At 42.8% G+C, this 27419-nt stretch overlaps 1 protein-coding gene across 1 annotated transcript; it reads right to left on the bottom strand.

Annotated features, from left to right (window-relative positions):
• Positions 1 to 1813: 1813 nt before the first annotated feature.
• On the bottom strand, positions 1814 to 26157 carry LOC106608870 (adipose-secreted signaling protein). Its single transcript, XM_014207057.3, has 6 exons — positions 25951 to 26157; positions 16384 to 16474; positions 13273 to 13427; positions 11474 to 11612; positions 10646 to 10771; positions 1814 to 3490 (listed from the first exon to the last, which is right to left on the bottom strand). The coding sequence occupies exons 2-6, from the start codon at positions 16400 to 16402 to the stop codon at positions 3390 to 3392; spliced, it is 540 nt and encodes a 179-aa protein (XP_014062532.1). The 5' UTR covers positions 16403 to 16474; positions 25951 to 26157; the 3' UTR covers positions 1814 to 3389.
• Positions 26158 to 27419: the final 1262 nt, after the last annotated feature.

The following is a 27419-nucleotide window of genomic DNA, read 5'->3' as shown; positions in this document are numbered from 1 at the left end:
TTAAATGTTCAAATAGTCTACATAGGCTCATATATGTAATATTATCTAAAAGAACAGACGTTCAAAGTAGGCTAATGAATATTGGAGGTTGGCAGTCCTTTAAATGTTGAATCCAAACGGTGTTTCATGTACTTGTAGGTTTAGAGTGGATGCATCACACCATGTAGCCTACTATACTGACCTACTCTACAATAAATACATAAAATATGACTCCTAAAATAGTTGAATAGTAATGATAGCCTAATCAGAGGAAAAGTACGCAAACAATGATTGGCTTACTGCTTTGCCTGTACACTTTGAACAATCCAAAGTATAATAGTAAGCTTGTTATTATCCCGACCATTTTGACATGGAAATCTTAATATTTCATTTAAATGACAAACACCCTGCTTCTGAATCCTTCATTTTATTTTCATATAGTTATCATGCAAGGTGTGTAGTTTACTCTGCACCAGAGGGGTGGGAAACGTCGATGCCTAGGAGGCCTATAAGTTAGTTCAGTGAAGTAGACCTACTATTGAAGCAGTGACTGAAATGTATGGAGTTGCGATCATCCTCTCAGTAACATGATAAATATGATATCCCTAGAGAGGAAGGAGAACGGTTTAACAGTCTACACTTTCTTATGCTGTCATTTAAAATAGTCTGTTTAGTGTATCAGTAGCGCATCATTGTCAATCATTTTGGCCAGTTGATCCGTTTTCTAAAAGCTCTTTTTAAATGTTGAGAGCTAATGAAAACTAGTGCACACCATTCTGCAAGGGAGATGCTATGTCCCTATTCTCTACCCTCCTCCCAAAGTAAATGTGCACTTGCACACTCCAAGTCATTGATTTAAGCATTCAACTGGTGTGAGAATTGTTTGGAGGGAGTTACCACAATTGTTAACTTACATCCATGACGGGAAGCGTGCAAGTGCATACTTCGAGAGAAGGGTGGAGATCCAGGACAAAAAGATTCTAGAGAGGTCTTGCCATTTCGTTCCCACCTGGTCACACTGGCCTCATGGTTGCTGGCTGGGGAGAAGGAACAGGAACAGGAACTAGAACAGGAACCGAAATGAGAGAGACAGAGCACAGACAACGGAATTCTCTGTGTCCGTGTCAACTAAGTGGACTGACTGTGAACCGTGTGTGTGTGTGTGTCAACTAGGGTACTACTGGGTCATGTTTACACCCCCCTCATCCAAATGAAGGGATTGTGAAGTTATGCATAAAACACGTTATGCATTTAAAAAAAATAAGCTAAGTCAATTTACACAAGGGGACTGGGTCATCTAAAGGGGACGGAATCGAGTCTTGCATCTTGGGTCTAACGGCTAGTTACGGTCACGATGGAACCAGAACACGAGTGCAGCCATGAAGTACTGGCCAGGCTTTTATAGTCGAGGAACAAAGAGCACACACACGCGCCAACCTAGAGAAGTCTTGACCGTTTGTAAGATCTTAATCTGTGGTTGCAGCGTTAGGGCAAGTTGTGCCATGATCGGGACTGAGACAGGGACACACAAGGATGTGTGAGGTAGAGGGAAATGGAGGTGAAGCTAGAGCGAGACAAAGGGGACTAGGAAAACGGGTGCGTCAGGGTAAGGGGGGGGGGTAAATTTTCTACCTAATCTATGGATCAGTTCCAATATCTAGACTACAGCATACCCATAGCCTATGTGAAACGCTATAAACCTCAGAAGATAGATGTATCCTGTAGTCCCATTACATCCAACAGAACACAGTAAAATGGTACAGTAAGGACCACCCTCCAGCAAAAAATCACAGCGTTATGCAATACTGAAAAAAGCACAGTTATACAAAAGTACTTATTTTTTTTAAATACATGAACTTTATTCTTTCATGGCATAACAAAATAAGAGCGATCACAACAACAAACATCTATAAGGGAACATGTATTGTGTAGTGTATTGACTGACAACATGATACACCCCTCCTAGTACAGTAATCTCTCATTACAGTAACCTAAGAACCAGGGTTGGGGACAATTCTGGAAGTACAATGAAATTCCAATTCTTTTAAAACGCTTTTCAATTGGAAATGTAGAATTTGGTTTTGCTTTCTGAATTGAACCAACCCTGCTAAGAACAGACATGATGCCTATCACAATGTGGGTGGAGAATATTATTTTGATCAGTCTGACTGCATGAACAATAGTGCCCCCCTCTTTTTTTACGCTTAACCTGTCGATGGGACAAGATCGGATGGTGTCCAAACCGAATCCACGACCCGTTTCACAATCGTTTGAATTCATGGCAGGGTTAGGGTCAATTCAGAAAGCAAACCAAATTCCAATTCCGAATGATCCACATTGAAAAGCATGGAAGACAATTGGAATTCCAGTGTACTTCGTGAATTGATTGGAATTTAAATGAAATTGACCTCAACCCGGGAGAGTGGATTTAGTATGGACACCAGATAACAGGGGATAGCTTTAAGACGTTACAGAGCCTGTTATACACAAATATAAAAACAATTAAGGGCGAACACATTTAACACATGTAGATTGTGTGATTTGATAAAGAAAACAGGTTTAATTCCACTAAGCTATGTGAAATACAGAGACTGATTGTACTAGATATTCTTATTTGATGGGAATTTACAGTGACTAACCATTGACAGTAAACAGTGACGAACTATACTTCTTACTACGAGGTTAGGTTGCAACAAGAGTATGTAGTGCTCAGAGAGGATGGTGAGGGGGTTGGGGGAGGGAGGGCAGGTTAGTGAGTGGTAGATGGATTATTTTGTTCCATTTTTATTTGATTTATTTAACCTTTTATTTAACTAGGCAAGGGATAGAAGGCAGTTGTTGATGGTAAAAGCTGTACAGCAACGTAGGCACTTGCAATTGAGTCATAGCGTATAATTATTATTATTATGAACTTAAAATAAGTAATTTTCTATCCCTCCATGTCAGATGGGAGGGATACATTTAGTGGTCTTTGTCGACCCCTATGGGTACTTTTAAAGCCAGGCTGGGTGAAATGGGCTGAATTGTTAGCGTGAGCTTTGCTGCCCCCTATAGGTTTACTCAGAAAACACATTCAACACAACATAGGGGCACGCAGTGGAAAGGCATGGGCAGTTGAAAAACATATATCACCGCAGTACTAATGACAATTAAAAAAAATAGTACCTGTTTCAATGCATTTCAGATACATTAACTAACTAGACTGGAGATATGCTCAACAGAGATCTGATCACATTAGCCTTGCTTTAAAAAACAAACCACTTGTCCATTTCCTAATTTTATCCTCTTTTTGGACCAAAACATCTTGAATGATCAGGGATAGTTTGGAGTGGATGATGAATTCCAATATATGTGGCACTGTCTTTTTGTTTGAATGTGTGTGTGTGTGTGTGTGTGTCACATTGCCTGGTCTAGTCAAATCCTTGCCAGTCACTCTGTTCAGAGTCGTACTCCAGCTCCACTCCCACACAACGCACTCCTTCCAACAACATGGGTGTACCATGGTGACGGTCTGGAAAACAGAGAAAATAAAAAAAGGGGAGAGAAAGAAAGAGAAAATACCATTAGGTTATTTCTCAGAAATGGTTCAGTCTACAACATCAGACCAGTGCCAGTCCTCTATTACAGTGTGTGCTAGTAAAGTAGAGTGAGAGAGAGGGTCAGTAAAAGCCCAAAAGGATTTAAGCTGTGTGATCTGTTTCCCGGCCCCTACACACACACACACACACACACACACACACACACACACACACCATCCCCTTCCCTCCTCTGCCTGCCTACAGACGTTCATGTTCGCCTCCCCACTCTGTACCTACGTCCCAAAATCACACCCTATTCCCTATGTAGTGCACTACTTTTGACCAGGGCCCTATAGGTAGTAGGGTGCCATTTGTGACATCGCATGTGAATACGAACGCTCCCATCTACCCATCTACCCATCTAACAAGCTCCCCATTTATGCGTGATTCACTTAGTTTTACTCAAGTTATCACATTATTGAAGTCATCAGTGACACTTAACCCATGCTGTTCAGTCTCACCAGGAGGTGGCAACAGCACACTACTACATAATTGTTCTCAACCTATTATCCAAAAAACAAATTGATAGTAGCAGTAACTGACTCCAAGGCGCTAGACTGTTACTCAATTCAACAACACTACACCATTGCCTTGCCTTGTTTGGGAAGACAATAACTAGTTGGCTACAGTAAAACTAGCCTGCCACACCCAGAAATAACTGACACATTTTGGTTGAATGCGTTCAGTTGTTCAACTGACTATGTATCCCCTTTCCCTTTCTTATTTAGAAATTATATTATTAGAGAAAGGAGGGAGGTGGTTTTCAGCACTTGTGTACACAGTAAATGATGAGGGTTCACTGTACAGCGTGGTTCTCAAACCTCTCATCAGGGACCGCGGACATTTCCCAATTTAATTGTATCCTTGAACTAGCTTGACTAATTCACCTATTCTAGGGCTTGATGATTAGTTGACAAGTTAAAATCAGTTGTATTAGATCTGGAATAGTTCAAATACATGGAACAGCTGTGTGTCCCAGAGGAGAGGTTTGAGAACCACTACCTCTACAGAGCACATACAGCACGATACAACAAAAGTACTTATTTTTTGTACGGACAGAAGGTTTGTAATCGTTCCAAGATGGCGTAGCATTCGGCCCGTGTGTTGTGTTTGTCTTATCCCGTGTATAAATAGCCGTTTAGAATTTTAATCTCACTTTTTATCTACGAACTAAGTATACTTTCCTGCAACCCACCTCACCCAATTTGGTACAGATCTGCTATTTTTATTCCTTATAACTGGAACCTCCACCAGGAGCTAACCAGCTAACTAGCTACTAGCCTTTGTTAGCCACGGCTAGCGGTCTTCACCTTTTAGCTCGGACACCGCCAGAGCATATCGGACAGTTTCTCCCTACCACGTCACCGGATTCCTGCCACTCTGGATCATTACACCAGATCATCGCAGCTAGCTAGCTGCTACCGAGCGGCTACTGTTAGCTAACGCCTCTGTCCCGAAGCAAGCACCAGTTAGCCTTGAGCTAACCAAGAGCTAGGCCCATATACCAGCTAATTCTAGGGCTACAATACCTCTTTTGCCAATTGGCTTGGACCCTTTTTTTCTGGACCCCTTAGCTTTCTAAGCGCCGTGTCTCCCACTCGCCTAGCATTGACTACTGAACGGCTTCCTGAGTCACCTATTGCTGTTCTTTGGACCCTATGATCACTCGGCTACACAGCTGATGCCCCCTGGATGACACGGTACCTCATTTTGTTTATCTGTCGGCCCCAGCCTCGAACTCAGGTCCTGTATGTACCTAACTGACCCGCTCTGCCCATTCATCGCCACTTACCCGTTGTTGTCTTAGCTCTCATGATCAACACCTGTGACCGCTTTATGCCTCTCTCTAATGTCAATATGCCTTGTCTAGTCCTTATTGTGTAATTTCACTATAGAGCCCTCAGTCCCGCTCACCTTGCCTTAGATAGCTCTTTTGTCCCCCCCCCACACATGCGGAGACCTCACCTGGCTTAACTGGTCCAACCAGAGACGAAACCTCTCTCATTGTCACTCAATGCCTAGGTTTACCTCCACTGTACTCACATTCTACCATACCCTTGTCTGTACATTATGCCCCGAATCTATTCTACCATGCCCAGAAATCTGCTCCCTTTACTCTCTGTTCCCAACGCACTAGACGACCAGTTCTTATGGCCTTTAGCCGTACCCTTATCCTACTCCTCCTCTGTTCCTCTGGTGATGTACAGGTTAACCCAGGCCCTGTAGACTCCAGTACCACACCTATTCCCCATGCGCTATAATTTGTTGACTTCTGTAACCGTAAAAGCCTTGGTTTCATGCATGTTAACATCAGAAGCCTCTTCCCTAAGTTTGTTTTATTCACTGCTTTAGCACACTACGCCAACCCTGAATCTTGGCTTAGGAAGGCCACCAAAAACTCAAATTTCCATCCCCAACTACATTTTCCGCCAAGATAGAATTGCCAAAATGGGCGGGGTCGTAATCTACTGCAGAGATAGTCTGCAGAGTTCTGTCATGCTATCCAGGTCTGTGCCCAAACAGTTTGAGCTTCTACTTCTAAAAAGCCACCTTACCAGAAATAAGTCTCTCACTGTTGCCACTTGTTATAGACCCCCCTCAGCCCCCAGTTGTGCCCTGGACTCCATATGCGAATTGATTGCCCCCCCCCCCCCCCATTTATCTTCAGAGTTCGTACTGTTAGGTGACCTAAACTGGGATATGCTTAACACTCCGGCAGTCCTACAATCTAAACTAGATGCCCTCAATCTCACACAGATTATCAATGAACCTACCAGGTACAACCCCAAATCCGTAAACACAGGTACCCTCATAGATATCATCCTGACCAACCTGCCCTCTAAATACACCTCTGCTGTCTTCAACCAGGATCTTAGCGATCACTGCCTCATTGCCTGCGTCCGTAATGGGTCCGCGGACAAACGACCACCCCTCATCACTGTCAAATGCTCCCTAAAACACTTCAGCGAGCAGGCCTTTCTAATCGACCTGGCCCGGGTATCCTGGAAGGATATTGACCTCATCCCGTCAGTAGAGGATGCCTGGGTATTCTTTAAAAGTGCTTTCCTCACCATCTTAACCTGTTGGGGCTAGGGGGCAGTATTTTCACGGCTGGATAAAAAAACGTACCCGATTTAATCTGGTTACTAATCCTACCCAGTAACTAGAATATGCATATACTTATTATATATGGATAGAAAACACCCTAAAGTTTCTAAAACTGTTTGAATGGTGTCTGTGAGTATAACAGAACTCATTTGGCAGGCAAAACCCTGAGACATTTTCTGACAGGAAGTGGATACCTGATGTGTTGAATTACCTTTAAGCCTATGCCATTGAAACACACAGGGGTTGATTAATGTTTTGGCACTTCCTATTGCTTCCACTAGATGTCACCAGCCTTTACAAAGTGTTTTGAGTCTTTTACTGTGAGATCTGACCGAACAAGAGCCATGGAACGGTGATGGCCGATTAGACTCTGGCGCGCGAGTTCATGTTGGGTACCCTCGTTCCAATACGTTATAAAAGAGAATGCATTCGTCCACCTTGAATATTATTCATGTTCTGGTTAAAAAAGGCACTAATGATTTATGCTATACAACGTTTGACATGTTTGAACGAACGTAAATATATTTTTTCCCCTCGTTCATGACGAGAAGTCCGGCTGGCTTAGATCATGTGCTAACAACACGGAGCTTTTTGGATATAAATGATGAGCTTTTTTGAACAAAACTACATTCGTTATGGACCTGGGATTCCTGGAAGTGACATCTGATGAAGAGAATCAAAGGTAATGGATTATTTACATAGTATTTTCGATTTTAGATCTCTCCAACATGGCCGTTTGTCTGTATAGCAAAGCATATTTTTCTGGGCGCAGTGCTCAGATTATTGCAAAGTGTGATTTCCCAGTAAGGTTATTTTTAAATCTGGCAAGTTGATTGCGTTCAAGAGATGTAAATCTATAATTCTTTAAATGACAATATAATATTTTACCAATGTTTTCTAATTTTAATTATTTAATTTGTGGTGCTGACTTGACTGCCGGTTATTGGAGGGAAACGATTTCCTCAACATCAATGCCATAGTAAAACGCTGTTTTTGCATATAAATATGAACTTGATAGAACTAAAAATGCATGCATTGTCTAACATAATGTCCTAGGAGTGTCATCTGATGGAGATTGTAAAAGGTTAGTGCATCATTTTAGCTGGTTTTATGGTTTTGGTGACGCCTGGCTTTGAATTGACAAAACATTACACACAGCTATTGTCAATGTACTCTCCTAACATAATCTAACTTTATGCTTTCGCCGTAAAACCTTTTTGAAATCGGACAACGTGGTTAGATTAAGGAGATGTTTATCTTTCAAAGGGTGTAAGATAGTTGTATGTTTGAAAAATGTGAATTTTGACATTTATTTGGTTTCAAATTTGCCGCTCTTGAAATGCGCCTGCTGTTGATAGGGTGCACCACGGGTGGCACGCTAGCGTCCCACATAGCCCCAAGAAGTTAAATAAGCATGCCCCATTCAAAAAGCGTAGAACTAAGAACAGATATAGCCCTTGGTTCACTCCAGACCTGACTGCCCTTGACCAGCAAAAAACATCCTGTGGCGTACTGCATTAGCATCGAATAGCCCCCGCGATATGCAATTTAGGAACCAATATACACAGTCAGTCAGGAAAGCAAAGGCTAGGTTTTTCAAACAGAAATTTGCATCCTGTAGCACAAATTCCAAAAAGTTTTGGGACACTAAAGTCCATGGAGAATAAGAGCACCTCCTCCCAGCTGCCCACTGCACTGAGGCTAGGAAACACTGTCACCACCGATAAATCCACGATAATCGAGAAATTTAATAAGCATTTTTCTACGGCTGGCCATGCTTTCCACCTGGCTACCCCTACCCCGGCCAACAGCTCTGCACCCCCCGCAGCAACATGCCCAAGCCCCCCCTCACCAAAATTCAGATAGCTGATGTTCTGAAAGAGCTGCAAAATCTGGACCCCTACAAATCAGCTGGGCTAGACAATCTGGACCCTCTCTTTCTAAAATTATCCGCCGCAATTGTTGCAACACCTATTACTAGCCTGTTCAACCTCTCTTTCGTATCGTCTGAGATCCCTAAAGATTGGAAAGCTGCCGCAGTCATCCCCCTCTTCAAAGGGGGGAGACAATCTATACCCATATTATAGACCTATATCTATCCTGCCCTGCCTGTCTAAAGTTTTCGAAAGCCAAGTTAACAAACAGATCACCGACCACTTCGAATGCCACCATACCTTCTCCGCTGTGCAATCTGGTTTCCGAGCTGGTCACGGGTGCACCTCAGCCACGCTCAAGGTACTAAACGATATCATAACTGCCATCGATAAAAGACAGTACTGTGCAGCCGTCTTCAACGACCTGGCCAAGGCTTTCGACTTTGTCAATCACCGCATTCTTATCGGCAGACTGAACAGCCTTGGTTTCTCAAATGACTGCCTCGCCTGGTTCACCAACTACTTCTGCTGATAGAGTTCAGTGTGTCAAATCAGAGGGCCTGTTGTCCGGACCTCTGGCATTCTCTATGGGGGTGCCACAGGGTTAAATTCTTGGGCTGACTCTTTTCTCTGTATATATCAATGATGACGCTCTTGCTGCTGGTGATTCTCTGATCCACCTCTACACAGACAACACCATTCTTTATACTTCTGGCCCTTATTTGGACACGGTTAACAAACCTCCAGACGAGCCTCAGTGCCATACAACACTCCTTCCGTGGCCTCCAACTGCTCTTAAATGCTAGTAAAACTAAATGCATGCTTTTCAACCGATCGCTGCCCGCACCCTCCCACCCGACTAGCATCACTACTCTGGACGGTTATGACTTATATATGTGGAAAACTACAAATACTTAGGTGTCTGGTTAGACTGTAAACTCTCCTTCCAGACTCACATTAAGCATCTCCAATCCAAAATGAAATCTAGAATCGGCTTCCGACTTCACAACAAAGCCTCCTTCACTTATGCTGCTAAACATTCCCTCGTAAAACTGACTATCCTACCGATCCTTGACTTCGGCGATGTCATTTACAAAATAGCCTCCAACACTCTACTCAGCAAATTAGATGTAGTCTATCACAGTGCCATCCGTTTTGTCACCAAAGCCCCATATACTACCCACCACTGCAACCTGTATGCTCTCGTTGGCTGGCCCTCGCTTCATATTCATCGCCAAACACACTGGCTCCAGGTCATCTATAAGTCTTTGCTTGGTAAAGCCCCGCCTTATCTCAGCTCACTGGTCACCATAGCAACACCCACCCGTAGCACGCACTCCAGCAGGTATATTGCACTGGTCATCCCCAAAGCCAACTACTCTCTTTGGCTGCCTTTCCTTACAGTTCTCTGCTGCCAATGACTGGAATTAATTGCAAAAATCACTGAAGCTGGAGACTTATATCTCCCTCTCTAACTTTAAGCATCAACTGTCAGAGCAGCTTACCACTGCACCTGTACACAGCCCATCTGTAAATAGCCCCCGAACTACCTCATCCCCATATTGTTATTTATTTTTGCTCTTTTGCACCTCAGTATCTCTACTTGCACATCATCATCTGCACATCAATTGCTCCAGTGTTAATGCTAAATTGTAATTATTTCGCCACTATGGCCTATTTAAATAAAGGTGAAATAAAATTTAAAATGTAAAAAAAGTGGTGACTACAAGTTTTAGTTTCATGAAAATTGTGCAGGTGATCAGATCTCACAACGCCTGGAGAAGTGTTTATCATCTCTCAGGAACCACACTGACACGATACAGAAATCTGAGATCTACACGTGCTCACATCTCAAAGTACTGCTATATCATTTTGGTCGCTAAACACTTCTCCAGGCATTGCGAGATCTCCTGCACAGCGTGACTGCAATAAAGACGACTTGGAACAAATTGGTTTGTTATCATGGCTGTAACTGTAGACTTACCTGCTGCGGGGTGAGGTTTCCCCTTGGTACAGATCTAGGATCAGGTTATCCTTCCTCAATCCCAATCTTAACCATGTGTGGGAAAAAAACAGAGTCTAGGGACAACTTCCCCCTACACTTACCCATGACGCGGGCTTGAACTTTGACCCCCACACAGACTTCCTCCTGGCTCTCACTGACCAGCATCACCTCCTCACATAGCACCCCCTCCTGGTGGGCCATGTACTCACACGTCACTCTCAGACCACCTGGGGGGGGAAGAGGGAGAGAGAAAGATACTTGTTATGACTGCAATAATTGTATTTTTTGTTTACTTTTCTCTCTCTTTTTCTGTATTTCTCAGTTCTTACACTCAATGAAGTATTGTTGTTTCTTCTTGAATGGGTAGAGTGGACAGAGATGCCAGACTCACAGGGCCAGGGGAGCGAAATGTCAACCAGAGTGGAAAAACTCTGGGGTCAAGCACATTAACGCAGCTGGCCAACACTACAAATAACGCACACACAAACACACACACACGGAAGTAGAAGGTCATGGTATCCCAGCAGATGGTGGAATGGAATGGCACAACCAACTAAAGTCAACGCTAGAACAAACTACTGTAGTGAGTGAGTGAGTGGTAATACAAACCCTCATTACGAACTCCAGAAACCCCCTGGGGGATGTTAACAATCTTTCAGTGTTTCCTGTACATATTAGATGTCCAGCTACTATAAAGAATGACTGATATGAAGGTCTGGTCAAATGGAGACTGGACAAAGATCAGTGGATTTCAAAAGGGTTTGGATTACGTCTGGGTGTAGGGAAAAGGCTGTATCTGGGGGTTGGGCTGACAGCTACGGTAAAACCGAAGCATTGGCTAGTAGGTCGAGGTAGCTGGGGCTGGAGTTAGATGGACGGGTGGGACTGGGACTAGGGCTGAGGCCGGCTTGACCAAGACTCGGACATACCCTCTGCTACAGGAGTGATATCGGTGATGCAGATGTGCTGGTTGGGTACAGGAGCTGGACACACAGCTTTCCCCAGTGACGGAACCTCAGGGAGGTTGAAGACAATCTCATATTTGTGCTGGGTCTTCAGAAAACCAACCTGAGGGTGAGAGATGAGAGAGATGAGAGAGATGAGAGAGATGAGAGAGATGAGAGTGAGTGAGTGAGTGAGAGAGAGAGAGAGAGAGAGATGAGAGAGATGAGAGAGACGCAGAGAGAGAGGCGCAGAGAGAGAGAGCGCAGAGAGAGAGAGCGCAGAGAGAGACGGACAGGAGACAAAAAAAGAGACTATTAATTCACCATATACACAAATGCCCAGGAAAAGCATTTTCGAGCAATAAAAGATAATTAGAGCTACCCTGCAAAGAAGCTTCCGGTTTTGAACATGCACATCCTTAAGTTTCATCTGATGACAAAAATTGCTACAAAAAGAAACTTGCTTTTCTCTCTCTGATAAACATCCTGTCTGGTTCATGTGATTTCATAAAAATGACAATGCAATTTAACAACAGTGAGAAAGAGAGAGTGAAAACATAATAAATACAAATAAAAATGTTGAGCAAGCAAAAAAAGCTGCAAGAGAAGAGATAAGGAGGGAGAAAAGAGCAAGCCAGAGGAAGAGAGAGGAGCCAAAAGATAACCCTCAGCACTTCCAGTGAGTCTCGAATGCCTCAAACAAGCAAGCCAAGCCTCAAATGCCCCTCTAGCAAGGTCAAATAAAACACAGAACAAGTGAAGAAGATCGAGAGGGAAAAGTGTGACAGAAACAACAAACAAACCCAGTGCTTTGATTATACAGCTAGGCAGCGTATCGTCCATCTCCAACCACCCCACACACTACAGCCCACCACATCTGATCGACACAAGCCCCGGTTGCCAGTCGCGCCTCTGGCTACGGTTGCCCCCCCCCCCCCCCCCCCGCCTGTTTCCATGGCAACCCTGAGGTTCCTAGTGGGCAGATGAGAACTTCAGACACGCGGCACATTCAACCCTGCCGTCTGTCTGGTGGATCCCGCTTCCCACACCAGGGCAGTGGAATAAAAGCTTGGTCAGAACAGCACAGCCATACTGCCCAAGCCTACTGTTACAGTGCAGCAGAGACTACAGAGGTTCTCTGATCCACTTCAATGCCTGGTTCCACATCTCCTTGTGCTGTATAGCCAACTTGGCAATTTGCAGCACAAACAGATCTGTGACGAGGCTAATGGCTCCTCAAACAGTCAAAAAAAAAATGGGGCTAGCTACTAGCGAAGTGGAGATTAGTTTAGTTTACTAGGATCCCACTTAGCTGTTGCTCATGCAGCAGCTACTCTTCCTAGGGTCCACTAACTATGGAGCCCAGGAAGTGTAGCTGATTGAGTTTTTCCTTGGACAGGTCACATGGTCAGGATAAACTCAGGGCCCTAACGTGAACAGTTGATGGTTGGAGGGCTATGGGAGCAGGTAGTAAGGAGAGATCTGTCATAAGTGGAACTGAACCTTAAAAACAGAGACCGGAAATTAGAAGAGATGAGAGAAAAGCTTCTTGGCCAGGTCGCCTCCCCTTAGTTGTCATACAGGGTGAACTTCTCGTAGTTTAAAATGGCAACACTGGCTGTATTGACTTTTACAAGTAAAGAAGGGTGACGGTGGGACTACTAGAGATTAAGGGGTAAGTTTCAGAGTATCCTAGCTCTCTGGGTGTGCCGTTTTTGCCAACTGTTATGGTCATTGTCACGTCAGACATGTTAAATTGCCAATCCCCCCCCCCCCCCCCCCACCTTGACCATGAAGTTCCCATCGGGCTGAGGGATCACCATGACGACAGAGTCGTGGAGCTTCTCGTCAAAGTGGACATGGGAGGGGGTGCCGGCGGCAGCAAGAGCGGTAGCTGGCTCTTCTGAGAAACTGACGCCCCCCGCCTTTGCCGCAGAGCCTGAGGAGAGAACAACCACCTCAGTATACATAAACAACAGCGTTGACACACACCTTCAGTCACACACACACACACACACACACACACAAAAATCACACACAAAATTGCAAGGGCCTCTGGTACAACAGTTCACTATGCAAGCTATTTTCTTATGCCAGTGACACTCAGGAATAAGTCACAAAAATAAAATGGTTCTCTTTACAAGCGAGAAGAACATGGCAACTTGAACGTTTTGATTGTAAACCCACTTATATTCTGCCTGTCTGGGGTGCGTGCCTTCAAATGTCTGGGAAACTCGGATCCCTCTTACACTGAACAAAAATATCAACGCAACATGTAAACCGTTGGTCCCATGTTTCATGAGCTGAGATAAAAGATCCCAGAAATGTTCCATATGCACAAAAAGCTTCTCAAATTTTGTGCACAAATTTGTTTACATCCATGTTAGTGAGCATTTATGCTTTACCAAGATAATCCATCCCCCTGACAGCTGTGGCATATCTAGAAGCTGATTAAACACGATCATTACAAAAGGTGCACTGTGTGCTGGGGACAATAAAAGGCCACTCTAAAATGTGCAGTTTTGTCACAAAACATGGCCACGGATGTCTCAAGGGAACATACAATTGGCATGCTGACTGCAGGAATGTCCACCAGAGCTGTTGTCAGAGAATTTAGTGTTCATTTCTCTACCATAAGCCACCTCCAACGTAATTTTAGAGAATTTGGCAGTACGTCCAGCCTCACAACTGCAGACCACTTGTATGGCATTGTGTGGGCGAGCGGTTTGCTGATGTCAACGTTGTGAACAGAGTGCCCCATGGTAGCGGTAGGGTTACGGTATGGGCAGGCATAAACTATGGACAACGGACACAATGGCATTTTATCGATGGCAATTTGAATACGCAGAGATAACATGACGAGATCCTGAGGCCCATTGTCGTGCCATTCATCCGCCGCCATCACCTCATGTTTCATGATAATGCACAGCCCCATGTCGCAAGGATCTGTACACAATTCCTGAAAGATGGAAATGTCCCAGTTCTTCATTGGCCTGCATACTCACCTGAGCAAAATTATGGTAACTTCCCAAAGTACCCAGGTTTTTCAGAAATCCCGGTTGGAGGATTCCTGGAATTCCTGCTTATACTCCAGTGATTCCAATCTTCCCATTTCTGGAAAACCAGGGAATTTGGGGAAAGTTGCGGTACAGAAGAACAACAGAACTGTTATGGAAGTGTGATGTATAAGATGCGTAACTCTTGCGACGCCCCAATCATCTCTCCTTCCTCCCAAAGTGTACACTTGTTCCCTTCACTGATTTGAAAGGAAATTACTGGTATAAAAATATGGTTGAAACTCCCTCTAACCCATGCCTAGACCAACCCAATGCTATTAAGATTTGTGGGAGGTAGTGAAATGTGTACACATCAGGAGAAATTATTGGAACGCACCCTCTGAGTAGCTCTGTGTCCACTTCAGTATGAAGCCTAGCTACTAGGCTACACTAAATGTGTGGATTCAGACAATGCTAAGAGATCCATAGCCCTTCAAACAAGACCGTTTGGTTAATCCACATTCTCTGGACACCAGCCCAAACAGCACTTTGGAGCATTTAAGTGAGCCTGCCTCGGGACTATTCCATTGCGCCAGTCAATGTCCTTCCAGGACTCTCTCTCCCTCCATTCTACATCCCAGACACATTAAAAATACATTGAGGTGAAACCAAATTAGAAAGTCCCTCATTCAGTCTGTAGCTTAAATTAAATCAAAGTGAGGACAAAGACCCAGGGAGAGCTGAGCTCTTTGTGCGCAGAAACAATCTCCTCGGGGACGGGGGTATTAATGACAGTGACCCGTCTCCCAGCTGGTGTTCTCTTGCTGTGTTTCTATGAGGTTCCCTGAACAATTCCTGCTCATCTGTCATGTGCATCATATTCATTTCACACTGTCGCTCACACACACAGACACACTTCAGGCTTAATTCAGTCAAGTCCACATTGTGGTTTTGCCCACAACTAGAATCCCCTCACATTATACGCGTCCAACGACTAACTGGATAATTGTAGTCCTCAGAATAAAGACGTAGTATGTGTGCATTGTAAACAAAGACATGGCATACGTAAACATCACCATGTAGGGTTTGGATTGAATTCCAGCCACTGTCTCCCAGGTCTTATTCTCTTGTCTCATGTTGCCTGTACCCTTCCTGATTATCACTTCTTTAAATTACACACTTACTAAGTATTTGTATAGTGTTATAACATAGGGGAGGGTGAGAGGGAAAGAGGGAGGCAGAGTGAGAAATAAAGAGGGGGAGAGCCTTTACCATCTCCATGCCAATACCTCCCGTGTTGCTGCCACAAAGCCTCCGAAATCACAAACAAAAAAACTATTACAGGTTTGAGTACTGTGTGCTGTTCGATCAGTGAAAAGCCTGATTTTTGGGGGCTTTATTTTGATAGCAAACTTAAGGGCAGTGATGGAGCCCTTGGAAACTGGGCCCATAGGCCTCTAGTCAGAAGTAGCGCACCATCTCCGGTCCTCAAGTACCCCTAACAGTACATATTTTTGGTGTGGCCCCAGACAAGCGCACCTAAATCATCAAGCCATTGACAAGTTGAATCAAGTGTTTTTGCATGGGGTTACAACAAAAGTGTGCGCTGTTTGGGGTACTCGAAGACCGGCGTTGGGAAACACCGATCTAGGCAATAGGGTACCATTTCGAAAACACACAGTATAAGGCAGACTGATGGGAACCTGACCCAGACATCGACAATGTCTGCCAACCCGAAGAAGAATAAAGAAACGTAGTAAAGGATTTAGGCTAAGGTTCACTCAGCTGCACTATGTTTTGAATTTGAACACACTTTTGAAATACCAATTATTGCAATGAACACCACATAATAGGGAAAACACACAAATCTCAGAGCAACAAAACAAGGACGATACTTACTCTTCCTAGCAGTAGCCATGCCAGGGTCAATCCTACACAGAATCCACCCGTCACAGCCTGGTCATCTCTATGGCCCAGCCTCAAAACAACACTGAGAGAGACAGAAAGAGGATAAAGGACAGGATTCAATGATAAAGTATGAAAGCTGCCTCCCAAGTGGTGCAGTGGTCTAAGGCCACTAGAGATCCTGGTTCGAGTCCAGACTCTGTTGCAGCCAGCCGTGACCGGGAGATCCATGGGGCGGCGCATAATTGGCCCAGTGTCATCCGGGTTAGGGGAGGGTTTGGCCGGCAGGGACGTTCTTGTTCCATCGCGCACTAGCGACTCCTGTGGCCGGCCGGGCGCAATGCATGCTGACACGGTCGTCAGGTGTACGGTGTTCTCTCCGACACATTGGTGTGGCTGGCTTCCGGGTTAAGTGGGCATTGTGTCAAGAAGCAGCGCGGCATGGCTGTGGTTGTGTTTTTCGGAGGACGCGCGGCTCTCGACCTTCGCCTCTCCCGAGTCAGTACGGGAGTTGCAGCGATGGGACAAGACTGTAACTACCAATTGGATAACACGAAATTGGGGAGAAATACATAAAATAAAAAAAAGTAAATAGCTAGAATCCATAGTTGCTACATCCATTTTGGACGTATTAATTAATGATATATACCCATTGATTCTTGAAGAATATAAATTAAAAAATGCCTCATAAGCATAATAAACTGTCGTACCCCATCAGAAGCCAAAATATGTGCTTGTTTTACACCAATGGTGTTCAAACAATGTAAATGTAAAACAAAAAACACTGTATAGCCAGCCGCAAAACGAGGGCCGGGACAATGCCAGTATCGCAGCAAGGAAACAAAACACAAAGCGGATTGAACTTTAGTTAAACATCCATTTACATTTAAGTCATTTAGCAGACGCTCTTAACATCCCTAATTTATTTATTTTCCAAGCTATAGCACACAATATTTTTTACATACATCATGTTATTAAAGGACCAAAGAGTTGTGTCCTTTGTGTGTGAATTTTGGCATCTAAAAAAATATTGCCATAGTACTCAAAACATGGTTAGAACTATAATTTTTATATCGTGGATGGTCACTCCTTGCGTCCATAGCTCAGTCTATCAATTTAAGAGTGGTCACATTTGTCCAGGCCCATACCTCAGCTTTTTACCAAAACAGAGGTGGGGTGACGCTTTGTTATTGGTAAGGACTCTAGCTTTAACACAAGTAGGGAGGGCAAGAAAGAAAGAGCTAAAGGAAGAAAGGAAAAAAGTGACGTAACAGTAATGAAATCAGGAAATAAATGCTTCTGAAAGACAAGCTAATATTTGTCTTTAACAAATCCTAGCCCCAGGTTACTAATTCTGCAGGTCAAAACAACAGCACCCAGCTGTGTGTGCCAGGCTCCATCCCCAAGGGACTGGGACTTGAATGAAAGAAAAAACAACAAAACATTGAAAGAGGATTACATGTAAACCCGAGGAGATTCAGATGGTTTATTATTACATTTTCAGGGAAACTTCTCTCGCAGGTCTCTGTAAAAGAAAGCACAAAATAATACCCTAACAAAAAACCAAGGGAGGCAGGCATCTTAAAAGGTTGTCGAAGGACGCAGCACTCTTAGTGATTGAAGTTACGTCAAGTGAGGGCCATAGGGGGGTGCTGACATACTATGAAGATTAACAAGTTGCTCTGACTAACTGTATAACCACCGGCCTGAAAATAACTCCGGTAGGTTGAGGTGACCAATGACTAGTTTGTTTCACCATATTGCTTTTGCCTATTCAGTTGTTTCAGATCAGTCAGTAGCTACGGCAAGAGGTTGTTGTATTGTCCGAGCTGGCTAGCAATGTTGCTGCTAATTTAGTGATGCTAAACAGCAAGCTGACAATATTGAAATGTCCATGCTAGGCATGCTTAGTCTAAGAGATACAACAACACACAATTTAACCACCCCGCTAATTGTGTATTGTCGTGTATTTTGTTGTAGGTGGTACAGAATCTGATTCTACAAACATGCGCTTCCAACCCCTTGTGCCGCACAAGGTGGAGGTATATTGGCCAAAATATTTACAAGCTGACGGTTAAGATGACACAATTTACAGTAAGCACGGAATAAACATGAATTGGGTAGTGTTTGTATTGTTGTGTTATGGGGTTACAGGTGGATAGAGGTAGCCTGAGGACCACAGAGTACCCAAGCATGAGGGAGCGGACATACCTTGCGGTTATGGAGCACATCAAGATTGTGGGACAGAAACTAGCAAGGGACACGGAAAGGTAGACAATCAAGACTACAACAGTCATGAAACAATCACCTCATTATTCTCTCTGCAGATTCTCAAAACGCAATACAAAGACATGTGTACAAAAATCCCCTGTAAAGGCCTGCTATTGACAAGAATGATCTGTCAAAGTCAATGGGCTGAGGGAGGTTTACAGAATACTTTGAGATGAGGAAGGGGATTTTGGTTGTGCTTAGACAGTAAATGTACTGGTGTTTTTCCTCAATCTCCCATACACAACCATTCATACTGTGTAAGAACTGCCTTCCTAAGACTTTTCACACCTTCTTTAGCCCCCCCAGCCCATGCACTTTGTTGACTACTCTTTATTTTCAAAAGCAGCTCCCAATGTCCCCTCATTGTCCCTAAACCAGCCTTTCTTAAAGTATGGGTCGCGGACCAAAGTGGGTCACGGACCTGTTAATGGTCTCAGACTACATGTATAATTATTTGATTAATTACTGGAATTGATTTGGCCAAGTACAACTGCACTCTCTGTTTAGCAGCGGTGTCCCTGCTCAGTTTGGCAGCTGTGCAAGTGGGCAGGAGATGCCCGTGTGCTTCGCGGTTTACCGGATATTTTTTCTGCCGTTTTCTTGAAGATCACTCCACGACCCACACACTGCAGCAGCGCGATCGTCAGCTAGCAAGGAAGACATCGTTGTCATTTTATAACAGGTGAGGATAAGCAGAAATAAGGGAGTACTGTCTCTCATAGTTGTCGATGCAAGTTTCTCTTTCAAACAATCCCCTTGTACACAGCTAATAGCTAGCTAGCTAGCTAGCCGAAGCAAGCTAGTTAACTACTAATAGTTCAACCATAAGTAACAATACAAATTAATATGAAAAATGATCAGGCCTACTGTACATCTTACTGTAGAAATGATTGTTGAAAACAAGTCTAGGTTGAAACTGTTGTTGTTAAAATACAAGTAATCCTTTTTATTCTGACCTGGAATAAACTGATTGAAGCAAGATGCTTTTTGAGGCAAAACACACACAGTTCTGGGCTGCTCATCTACAGCAGGAAGAGATCTCCTGCCAGACTGAGAAAGCAGTAGATGTTATGATCCATTTTGGCACTACATACAGTACCAGTCAAAACTTTGGACACACCTACTCATTCAAGGCTTTTTCTTTATTTGTCCTATTTTCTACATTCTATAATAATAGTGAAGACATCAAAACTATGACATAACACATGGAATCATGTAGTAACCAAAAAAAGTTCAATCTAAATATATGTTATATTTCAAAGTAGCCACCCTTTGCCTTGATGACAGCTTTGCACACTCTTGGCATTCTCTCAACCAGCTTCATGAGGAACGCTTTTCCAACAGTCTTGAAGGAGTTCCCACATATGCTGAACACTTGTTGGCTGCTTTTCCTTCACTCTGCAGTCAAACTCATCCCAAACTATCTCAATTGGGTTGAGGTCGGGTGATTGTGGAGACCAGATCATCTGATGCAGTGTGCCATCACTCTCCTTCTTGGTCAAATAGCCCTTATACAGCCTGGAGAAGTGTTTTGGGTCATTGTCCTGTTTAAAAACAAATGATAGTGGGACTAAGCGCAAACCACATGGGATGGTGTATCGCTGCAGAATGCTGTGGTAGCTATGCTGGTTAAGTGTGCCTTGAATTCTAAATTAATCACCGACAGTGTCACCAGCAAAGCATCCCCCCACCATCACACCTCCACCTCCATGCTTCACGGTGGGAACCACACATGCAGCGATCATTCGTTCACCTACTCTGCATCTCACAAAGACACGGCGGTTGGAACCAATAATCTCAAATTTGGACTCATCACACCAACAGACAGATTTCCACCGGTCTAATGTCAATTTCTCGTGTTTCTTGGCCCAAGCAAGTCTCTTCTTCTTATTGGTGTCATTTAGTAGTGGTTTCTTTTGAGCAATTTGACCATGAAGGCCTGATTCACACAGTTTCCTCTGAACAGTTGATGTTGAGATGTGTCTGATACTTGAACACTGTGAAGCATTTATTTGGGCTGCAATTTCTGAGGCTGGTAACTCTAATGAATTTGTCCTCTGCAGCAGAGGTAACTCTGGGTCTTCCTTTCCTGTGGCGGTCCTCATGAGAGCCAGTTTCATCATAGCGATTGACGGTTTTTGCGACTGCACTTTAAGAAACTTTCAAAGTTCATAAAATTTTCCGGATTGACAGACCTCCATGTCTTAAAGTAATGATGGACTGTCAGAAGGAAAGAAATTCCACAAATTGACTTTTAACAAGGCACACCTATTAATTGAAATGCATTCCAGGTGACTACCTTATGAAGCTGGTTGAGAGAATGCCAAGAGTGTGTAAAGCTGTCAAGGCAAAGGGTGGCTATTTGAAGAATCTCAAATATAAACTATATTTTGATTTGTTTAAGATTTTTTGGTTATTACATGATTCCATATTTTTGATGTCTTCACTATTATTCTACAATGTAGAAAATAGTAAAAATAAAGAAAAACCCTGGAAAGAGTAGGTGTGTCCAAACTTTTGACTGGTACTGTACCTATGCGAGTCAGGCATCTCAACTCTGGCATACTTAAACCTCTGGGGTAGGTGGCACCTGGCCAACATCCGGTGAAATTGCAGAGCGCCAAATTCAAAATACAGAAATAGTCATAATACACATTCATATAAAATACAAGTGTTATACATCGGCTTAAAGATTAACTTCTTGTTAATCCAGCCACTTTGTCAGATTTCAAAATGGCTTTATGGCGAAAGCATACCTTGCTTGGGTCATGCCAAATCTTTTCATGGGTCATGCCAAATCTTTTCAGTCTCCTGAGGGGGAATAGGTGTTGTCGTGCCCTCTTCATGACTGTCTTGGTGTGTTTGGAACATGATAGTTTGTTGGTGATGTGGACATCAAGGAACTTAGAGCTCTCAACCTGCTCCACTACAGCCCATTCGATGAGAATGGGGTTGTGCTCCTCGATCCTCCTTTTCCTGTAGTCCACGATCATCTCCCTTGTCTTGATCACGTTGATGGAGAGGGTGTCGTCCAGGCACCACACTGCCATGTCCCTGACCTCCTCCCTATAGGCTGTCTCATTGTTGTCGGTGTTCAGGCCTATCACTGTTGTGTCGTCAGTAAACTTAATGATGCTGTTGGAGTCGTGCTTGGCCACGCAGTCGTGTTTATTATGTGTTTATTATGAGCAAACTGTCAACTCCTCTTGAGTTATCTGCTTGAAATCCAACATAAAGTCTAATCCCTCGAGAGGGACACAGTTCACAGGACATAGTTCTGCTACAATGACACGCAGGGAAAGGAATTATATTTCTGTATCTACAATCCACTCCAAGAAGATCAGGCACCACACAGTATTGTCTGTATACTCTATTGTACAGTTTGAACAACAGTTGAACCGTGCCAGCATAACATCAACATTAGGATAGTTGAACATGCGTGCACAGGCAGAGATATCTAGCCCAATAGAAAGAAATATGGCATAACTCAACCTTTGCACAGCAACCAGGCGATACAAATTAGTCTAGGTATGTAAGCAGACAGTGGATGCCTACAGCCATGTCTATCAGGCATGCTTAGGCAAATATTTTCTATAGTACAACCAGCTTCAGTTTTAGAGATTTACAAAAGTTAATTGTATTATTGTTTCTCCTCACTGTTTGCTAGTCAACTTAGCTTGCTGGATATGCAATACTTGTTACTCTGTTTGGAATCCTATCTTGCGTCATGCCTATCATTTTGTGCGATTGAAATGCTTCCAAGGTCATAATCACAACCAATGTCAACCTTCATCAATGACGTTAAATAGATAGCTGGTAAAATTATTTACAGTTGCTGATGTTACATGTTTGCTAACAAGTTACAAAATGAGAGGCGTGGCTAACTAGCTAGCCAACTCCAGTCACGTGCTAACTTTTGCTGGTAAACCTAGCTTTAGGTGGCTGGTTGTAACATTGTAGGGTTGCAGTTTAGTAGCTAGCCATATCTATGACTGAAAAGAAGAGGTTTCACAATGGAGATACAATCGGCGATCTTTTGAAAAACCTCTATTTTTAGTAATAGATATGGCTACTGGTAGTTGTGTACCTAGCTAGCTAAATTAGCAAACAGAAAAATACATAGATTTCCCCCCACTGGATCACAGTATTATGTTAGCCAGCAATACACAATATCGGTTTGAGTAGATAAACTAAAGTTAGCTTGGTGGCTTGCAGGAAAAATAACTTAGCTAGGCAATGCATTTGTCATCTGCCCTCTTGGTGCTGGTATCGGTAGTAACGTTAGCTGAGCTTCTAACTTTAGATAAATCCAAATCTTTGTTTATAATCCTCTTTGCTATATTCCGGTTGAAACGTGTGGTTGAATGTCACCATGTAGCTAACGGATGCTCCATGGTCAAATTTGTGTTGATGAGAGGAATCACTTGAAGCCATTGTGTTTGGCCAGTTCTTTCCGTTTTGCCCAAAGGATTGTTGTTAGTGTCTGCCTCCTTTTCAAAAAAGCATGGCTTGGGGGAGGGACAGGTGCCAGGGCATGAAGCACCGCCCAACACAAGTTGTAGTCTTTCAAAGACAGGGAAACATGTGTATGCTTGAATACTTAGCAATGAATCCATCGATAGGAACAACAAAAGTCGTCTAATGGCTCTATCGAACAATGAAAACCATATCTACACCAAACCTATAGTGTGATCAGTATAACATAGAGCCTTTGCGAAATGCCACAAAGCAGGACAACATTAATTTAATCAATACACCGGAAGCCATCATAGGGTGTATCATTCAGCGCGCAAAACGTTGACCTCCCTTCCCCTAGGTAATTATGTGTGAAACACATCTCACAGTCCTAGAAATGCCTCAGACATGATGAAAACAAGCTCAGATTCCCACAGGGTGAAATTCCCCTTTAATTCTCTGTACTGGCCAACGATTATAAAGGCGATTCTGATCCAACCATAAATTCATACATTGTGCCCCTGGCCTGAGAGGGTGGAAGTTCAATATGTAGCTAGATGTAGAAGGCTAACGTTAACTAGCTGATGTTGCCCATGAAAGGAAGTTAGGCTAACGAGCAAGCGTCTTAGCCAAGTAGCCTAGGACAACAACAAAAATAAATGCGTGTACTGTATGACAGAGTCATAAACCGTTTCAACAACATGAAAGAGAGGAGGATGATGGCATTGGCATTTCTCTTCAAGTAGGGTGAGTCAAAATGTTTTTTTTTTACTCACACACACACCATATTTAGCTTATGTTGATTGGACAAAAATGTTTTGGTATCTTTTAGTTGTCACTGTATTAGACTAAGCAGAGGTAATTTGATTATGTTGAAAATTTTGAAGTTGAAATGTTGCTGGAATAGTGACGGCAGCTCCTATTTAATTTGTTCTCCAGTTTTGTGATGAAACACGGGTGTGGTTTAAGTCATTCAGCCACCATCTTCTTATTGGCTCGGGCCTTAGTTCACAGGCCTTGCAACAGCAATATATAGGCCTAACAGTCAGTGGTGTAAAGTACTTAAGTAAAAATGCTTTAAAGTACTACTTAAGTCGTTTTGGGGGGGTATCTGTACTTTACTATTTACAGTGCATTCGGAAAGTATTCAGACCCCTTGACTTTCTCCATTTTGTTACATTACAGCCTTATTCAAAAATGTATTATTGTTGTTTTCCGCTCATCAACCTACCCCATAATGACAAAGAGAAAACAGGGTTTTAGACATTTTTGCAAATGTATTCAAAATAAAAAAACACCTTAATTACATAATTATTCAGACCCTTTGCTATGACTCGAAATTGAGCTCAGGTGCATCCTGTTTCCATTGATCAACCTTGATGTAGAACTTGATTTGAGTCCACCTGTGGTAAATTAAATCGATTGGACATGATTTGGAAAGGCATACACCTGTCTATATAAAGGTCACACAGTTGAAAGTGCATGTCAGAGTAAAAACTAAGCCATGAGGTTAAAGGAATTGTCTGTAGAGACAGGATTTGTGTCGAAGCACAGATCTGGGGAATGGTACCAAAACAATTCTGCATCATTGAAGGTGCTCAAGAACACAGCCTCCATTCTTAAAGGGAAGAGGTGAACCACCAAGACTCTTCCTAGAGCTGGCCGTCCGGCCAAACTGAGCACCCGATGGTCACTGACAAAACTCATCCCTACTGCATCTGATCTGGTAGACTCACTGAACACAAATGCATAGTTTGTAAATGATGTCTGAGTGTTGGAGTGTGCCCCTGGCTATCTGTCTGTCAAGAAAATTGTTCTGTCTGGTTTGCTTAATATAAGGAACTTGAAATGATTTATACTTTTGATACTTGAGTACATTTTAGGAATTCCATTTACTTTTTTTAATTAACTAGGCAAGTCAGTTAAGAACAACATTCTTATTTACAATGACTTTTCACCTTTACAACTTTCTATTTGGTATCTATACTTTTACTGAAGTATGACAATTAGGTACTTTTTCCACCACTGATCAGATTATAGCACAAACAATTATCACAACACTTAAATTGTAATATGCTGGGAGTTTTTTTTTGGGGGGGGGGGGGCTTGGATTGTGATTTTACCCCCACACACCACTACTGCTTATAGCTGACTAATACAGTATTCCAAACCAATTTCATAATGAGATAGATGTAGGGCCCGAGTTTGGGAAACCCTGGCCTAGAGCAGATACTATTTTGCGCAATGAGGCTGTCAGTGTGTATGTCGCACCATCTGGATATGTATGCAACAACAGTTCAATATTCACCTTCTATCATTTCTACCAAGCCGTTTACGCACACAGTTTGACGCATACGTTGGATCACATCGAACGCAATGCTGCAAGGCAAACGCAGCGTTTCATTGGAAATGAATGTAATTCTGGTGTATCAAAATCCAAAAACACTGTCGGTGTGTTCGAAGCGTTTAACAAATCACTTACGCTACCAGTGACTATTATGGGTTCTAAAAAGTCTCTCAATTGAAATAAGTTTAGTCTACTAGTTAACTGAACCTTTTGGTAGATTTACGTAAGTTAATGTACATTTAGTCAACTGCAACAGTAAAAAAAATATTGTATTTCTGTACAAAAGATTAGTTTATAGTCTGATATTTCGATAATATGCGGATACGTCCTGAAACGAGTTTGCGCCTGCTGTCTTGACACGTGCTGTCTCTTCGGACTGGAAGCGCTTTGGCAAGTGGCAACCACAGAATTACTCATTTAATATATGATCTCTATGGTAGCAAAGTTTGGAAATAATTATCACCGTATTTTGGTCTCCAAGAACTCACCTTGTAAATTCTGCAACTGAGGTTAAATGTGCAGTTAGTGTCCAAGTCACTGAGAGACAAAATAATATGGGACCTCAAATAATGCATCCACTCCACTGAGCTACGAATCAACACCCCTTTCGCTGGATTTCGACCCGCGCCAACTTCCGCATTTGTCACGTGGTTTGCTATCCAATTTAGGAGATGGTAGTAGCTATGGTCTACAGTAAATTACAGCGTGTGCCTATGTTTATGTATGTATACGATCAGACGTTTAATTCACACAAATAAAGTCTACATTAAGAACTATCGAAGGTGCATCGGTCGATAGTCTTTCCAACCACCTACATTAATTGTATTATGTCGCCCCTTTGTGGCCGCTTCTTGTAGCTGACGTGAGGATGAGATTCGGCAATTTGGAGGACAGTGGAAATGGATAAAAACAAACGCGTCTCTAATCTCATCGGGGTTTTATATAGTGATGGGTTGTTCGCGAATATGTAAACACAGCCTGTAGCTGCACTTACCTGACAATCACCATACAATCACCCTGCGTGAAAGTGCATTTAATTTCAAGTAATATAGGCTTCATTCTTGTCGAAAAAGGACAACCGTAATTGCTAAGTGTTATAGGTTAAATAGCAGTTACGTTAGATACATTACAAAATAATATTTACATACATTACAAAATAATATTTTTGTGTCTGTAAAACTAACTATGCGAGAAATATGGGTGGAAATGATTTTATGTGCAAATATTGATATAATATCCATCATATCTAAAACTTGGAGTCACGCGATGACGTGAGTGATCCTCCCACTACCACTAGTCGGGAATGCGTGCAGTTTATTATGCTACAAATTAAATAAATTAGGATCACTGCATTGTTGGGATTAGAGTTTGCAAGAAAGGCATTACACTTTCACTTTCTCTCACTTGAAATAACTCATAAATTATGATGAATGACCTTGATGCTCTTTTCCAATACATATCGAGGGTCCTTTTGTGGTGACATGATCATTGATGCTTGGCTGCCATTTGTCAAATAAAATAATCTCGCTCTTTTGTCCGTAATAATCTCATTATGTAGGCTATATGTGCGCACATGCCAATACCACTGGGCACAATTACTATATAGCACAACATGTTCAAGGAAACCATCAGTAGAGTTGAAAATGTGATGGAAACACATTTAACTTGTATTTTTTATTCGGTACAAATTGTTTTATTTTTAACCATCACTCCTGTGTTCCAATGGCACGTTGTGTTAGCTAATCCAAGTGTATCATTTAAAAGCCTAATTAATCATTAGAAAACCCTTTTGCAATTAATGTTAGCACAGCTGAAAACTGTTGTTCTGATTAAAGAAGCAATGAAACTGGCCTTCCTTAGACTAGTTGAGTATCTGGAGCATCAGCATTTGTGGGTTCGATTACAGACTCAAAATGATCAGAAACAAATAACTTGCATGCCACACGTTGGTGTGGCT

The sequence above is a fragment of the Salmo salar genome, chromosome 07, assembly GCF_965601325.2.
Source record: "Salmo salar chromosome 07, fSalSal1, whole genome shotgun sequence".
Taxonomy (NCBI): domain Eukaryota; kingdom Metazoa; phylum Chordata; class Actinopteri; order Salmoniformes; family Salmonidae; genus Salmo; species Salmo salar.
The sequence above is the reverse complement of the archived record's forward strand: the minus strand, read 5'-3'. Positions and strand labels throughout refer to the sequence as shown.

Coding starts and splice junctions, on each gene's coding strand:
- LOC106608870 (XM_014207057.3), bottom strand. Junction 11,613..13,272: donor ATGGGAACTTCATGGTCAAG/GTGGGGGGGGGG, acceptor TCTCACCCTCAG/GTTGGTTTTCTGAAGACCCA. Junction 10,772..11,473: donor TATCACTCCTGTAGCAGAGG/GTATGTCCGAGT, acceptor TTCCCCCCCCAG/GTGGTCTGAGAGTGACGTGT.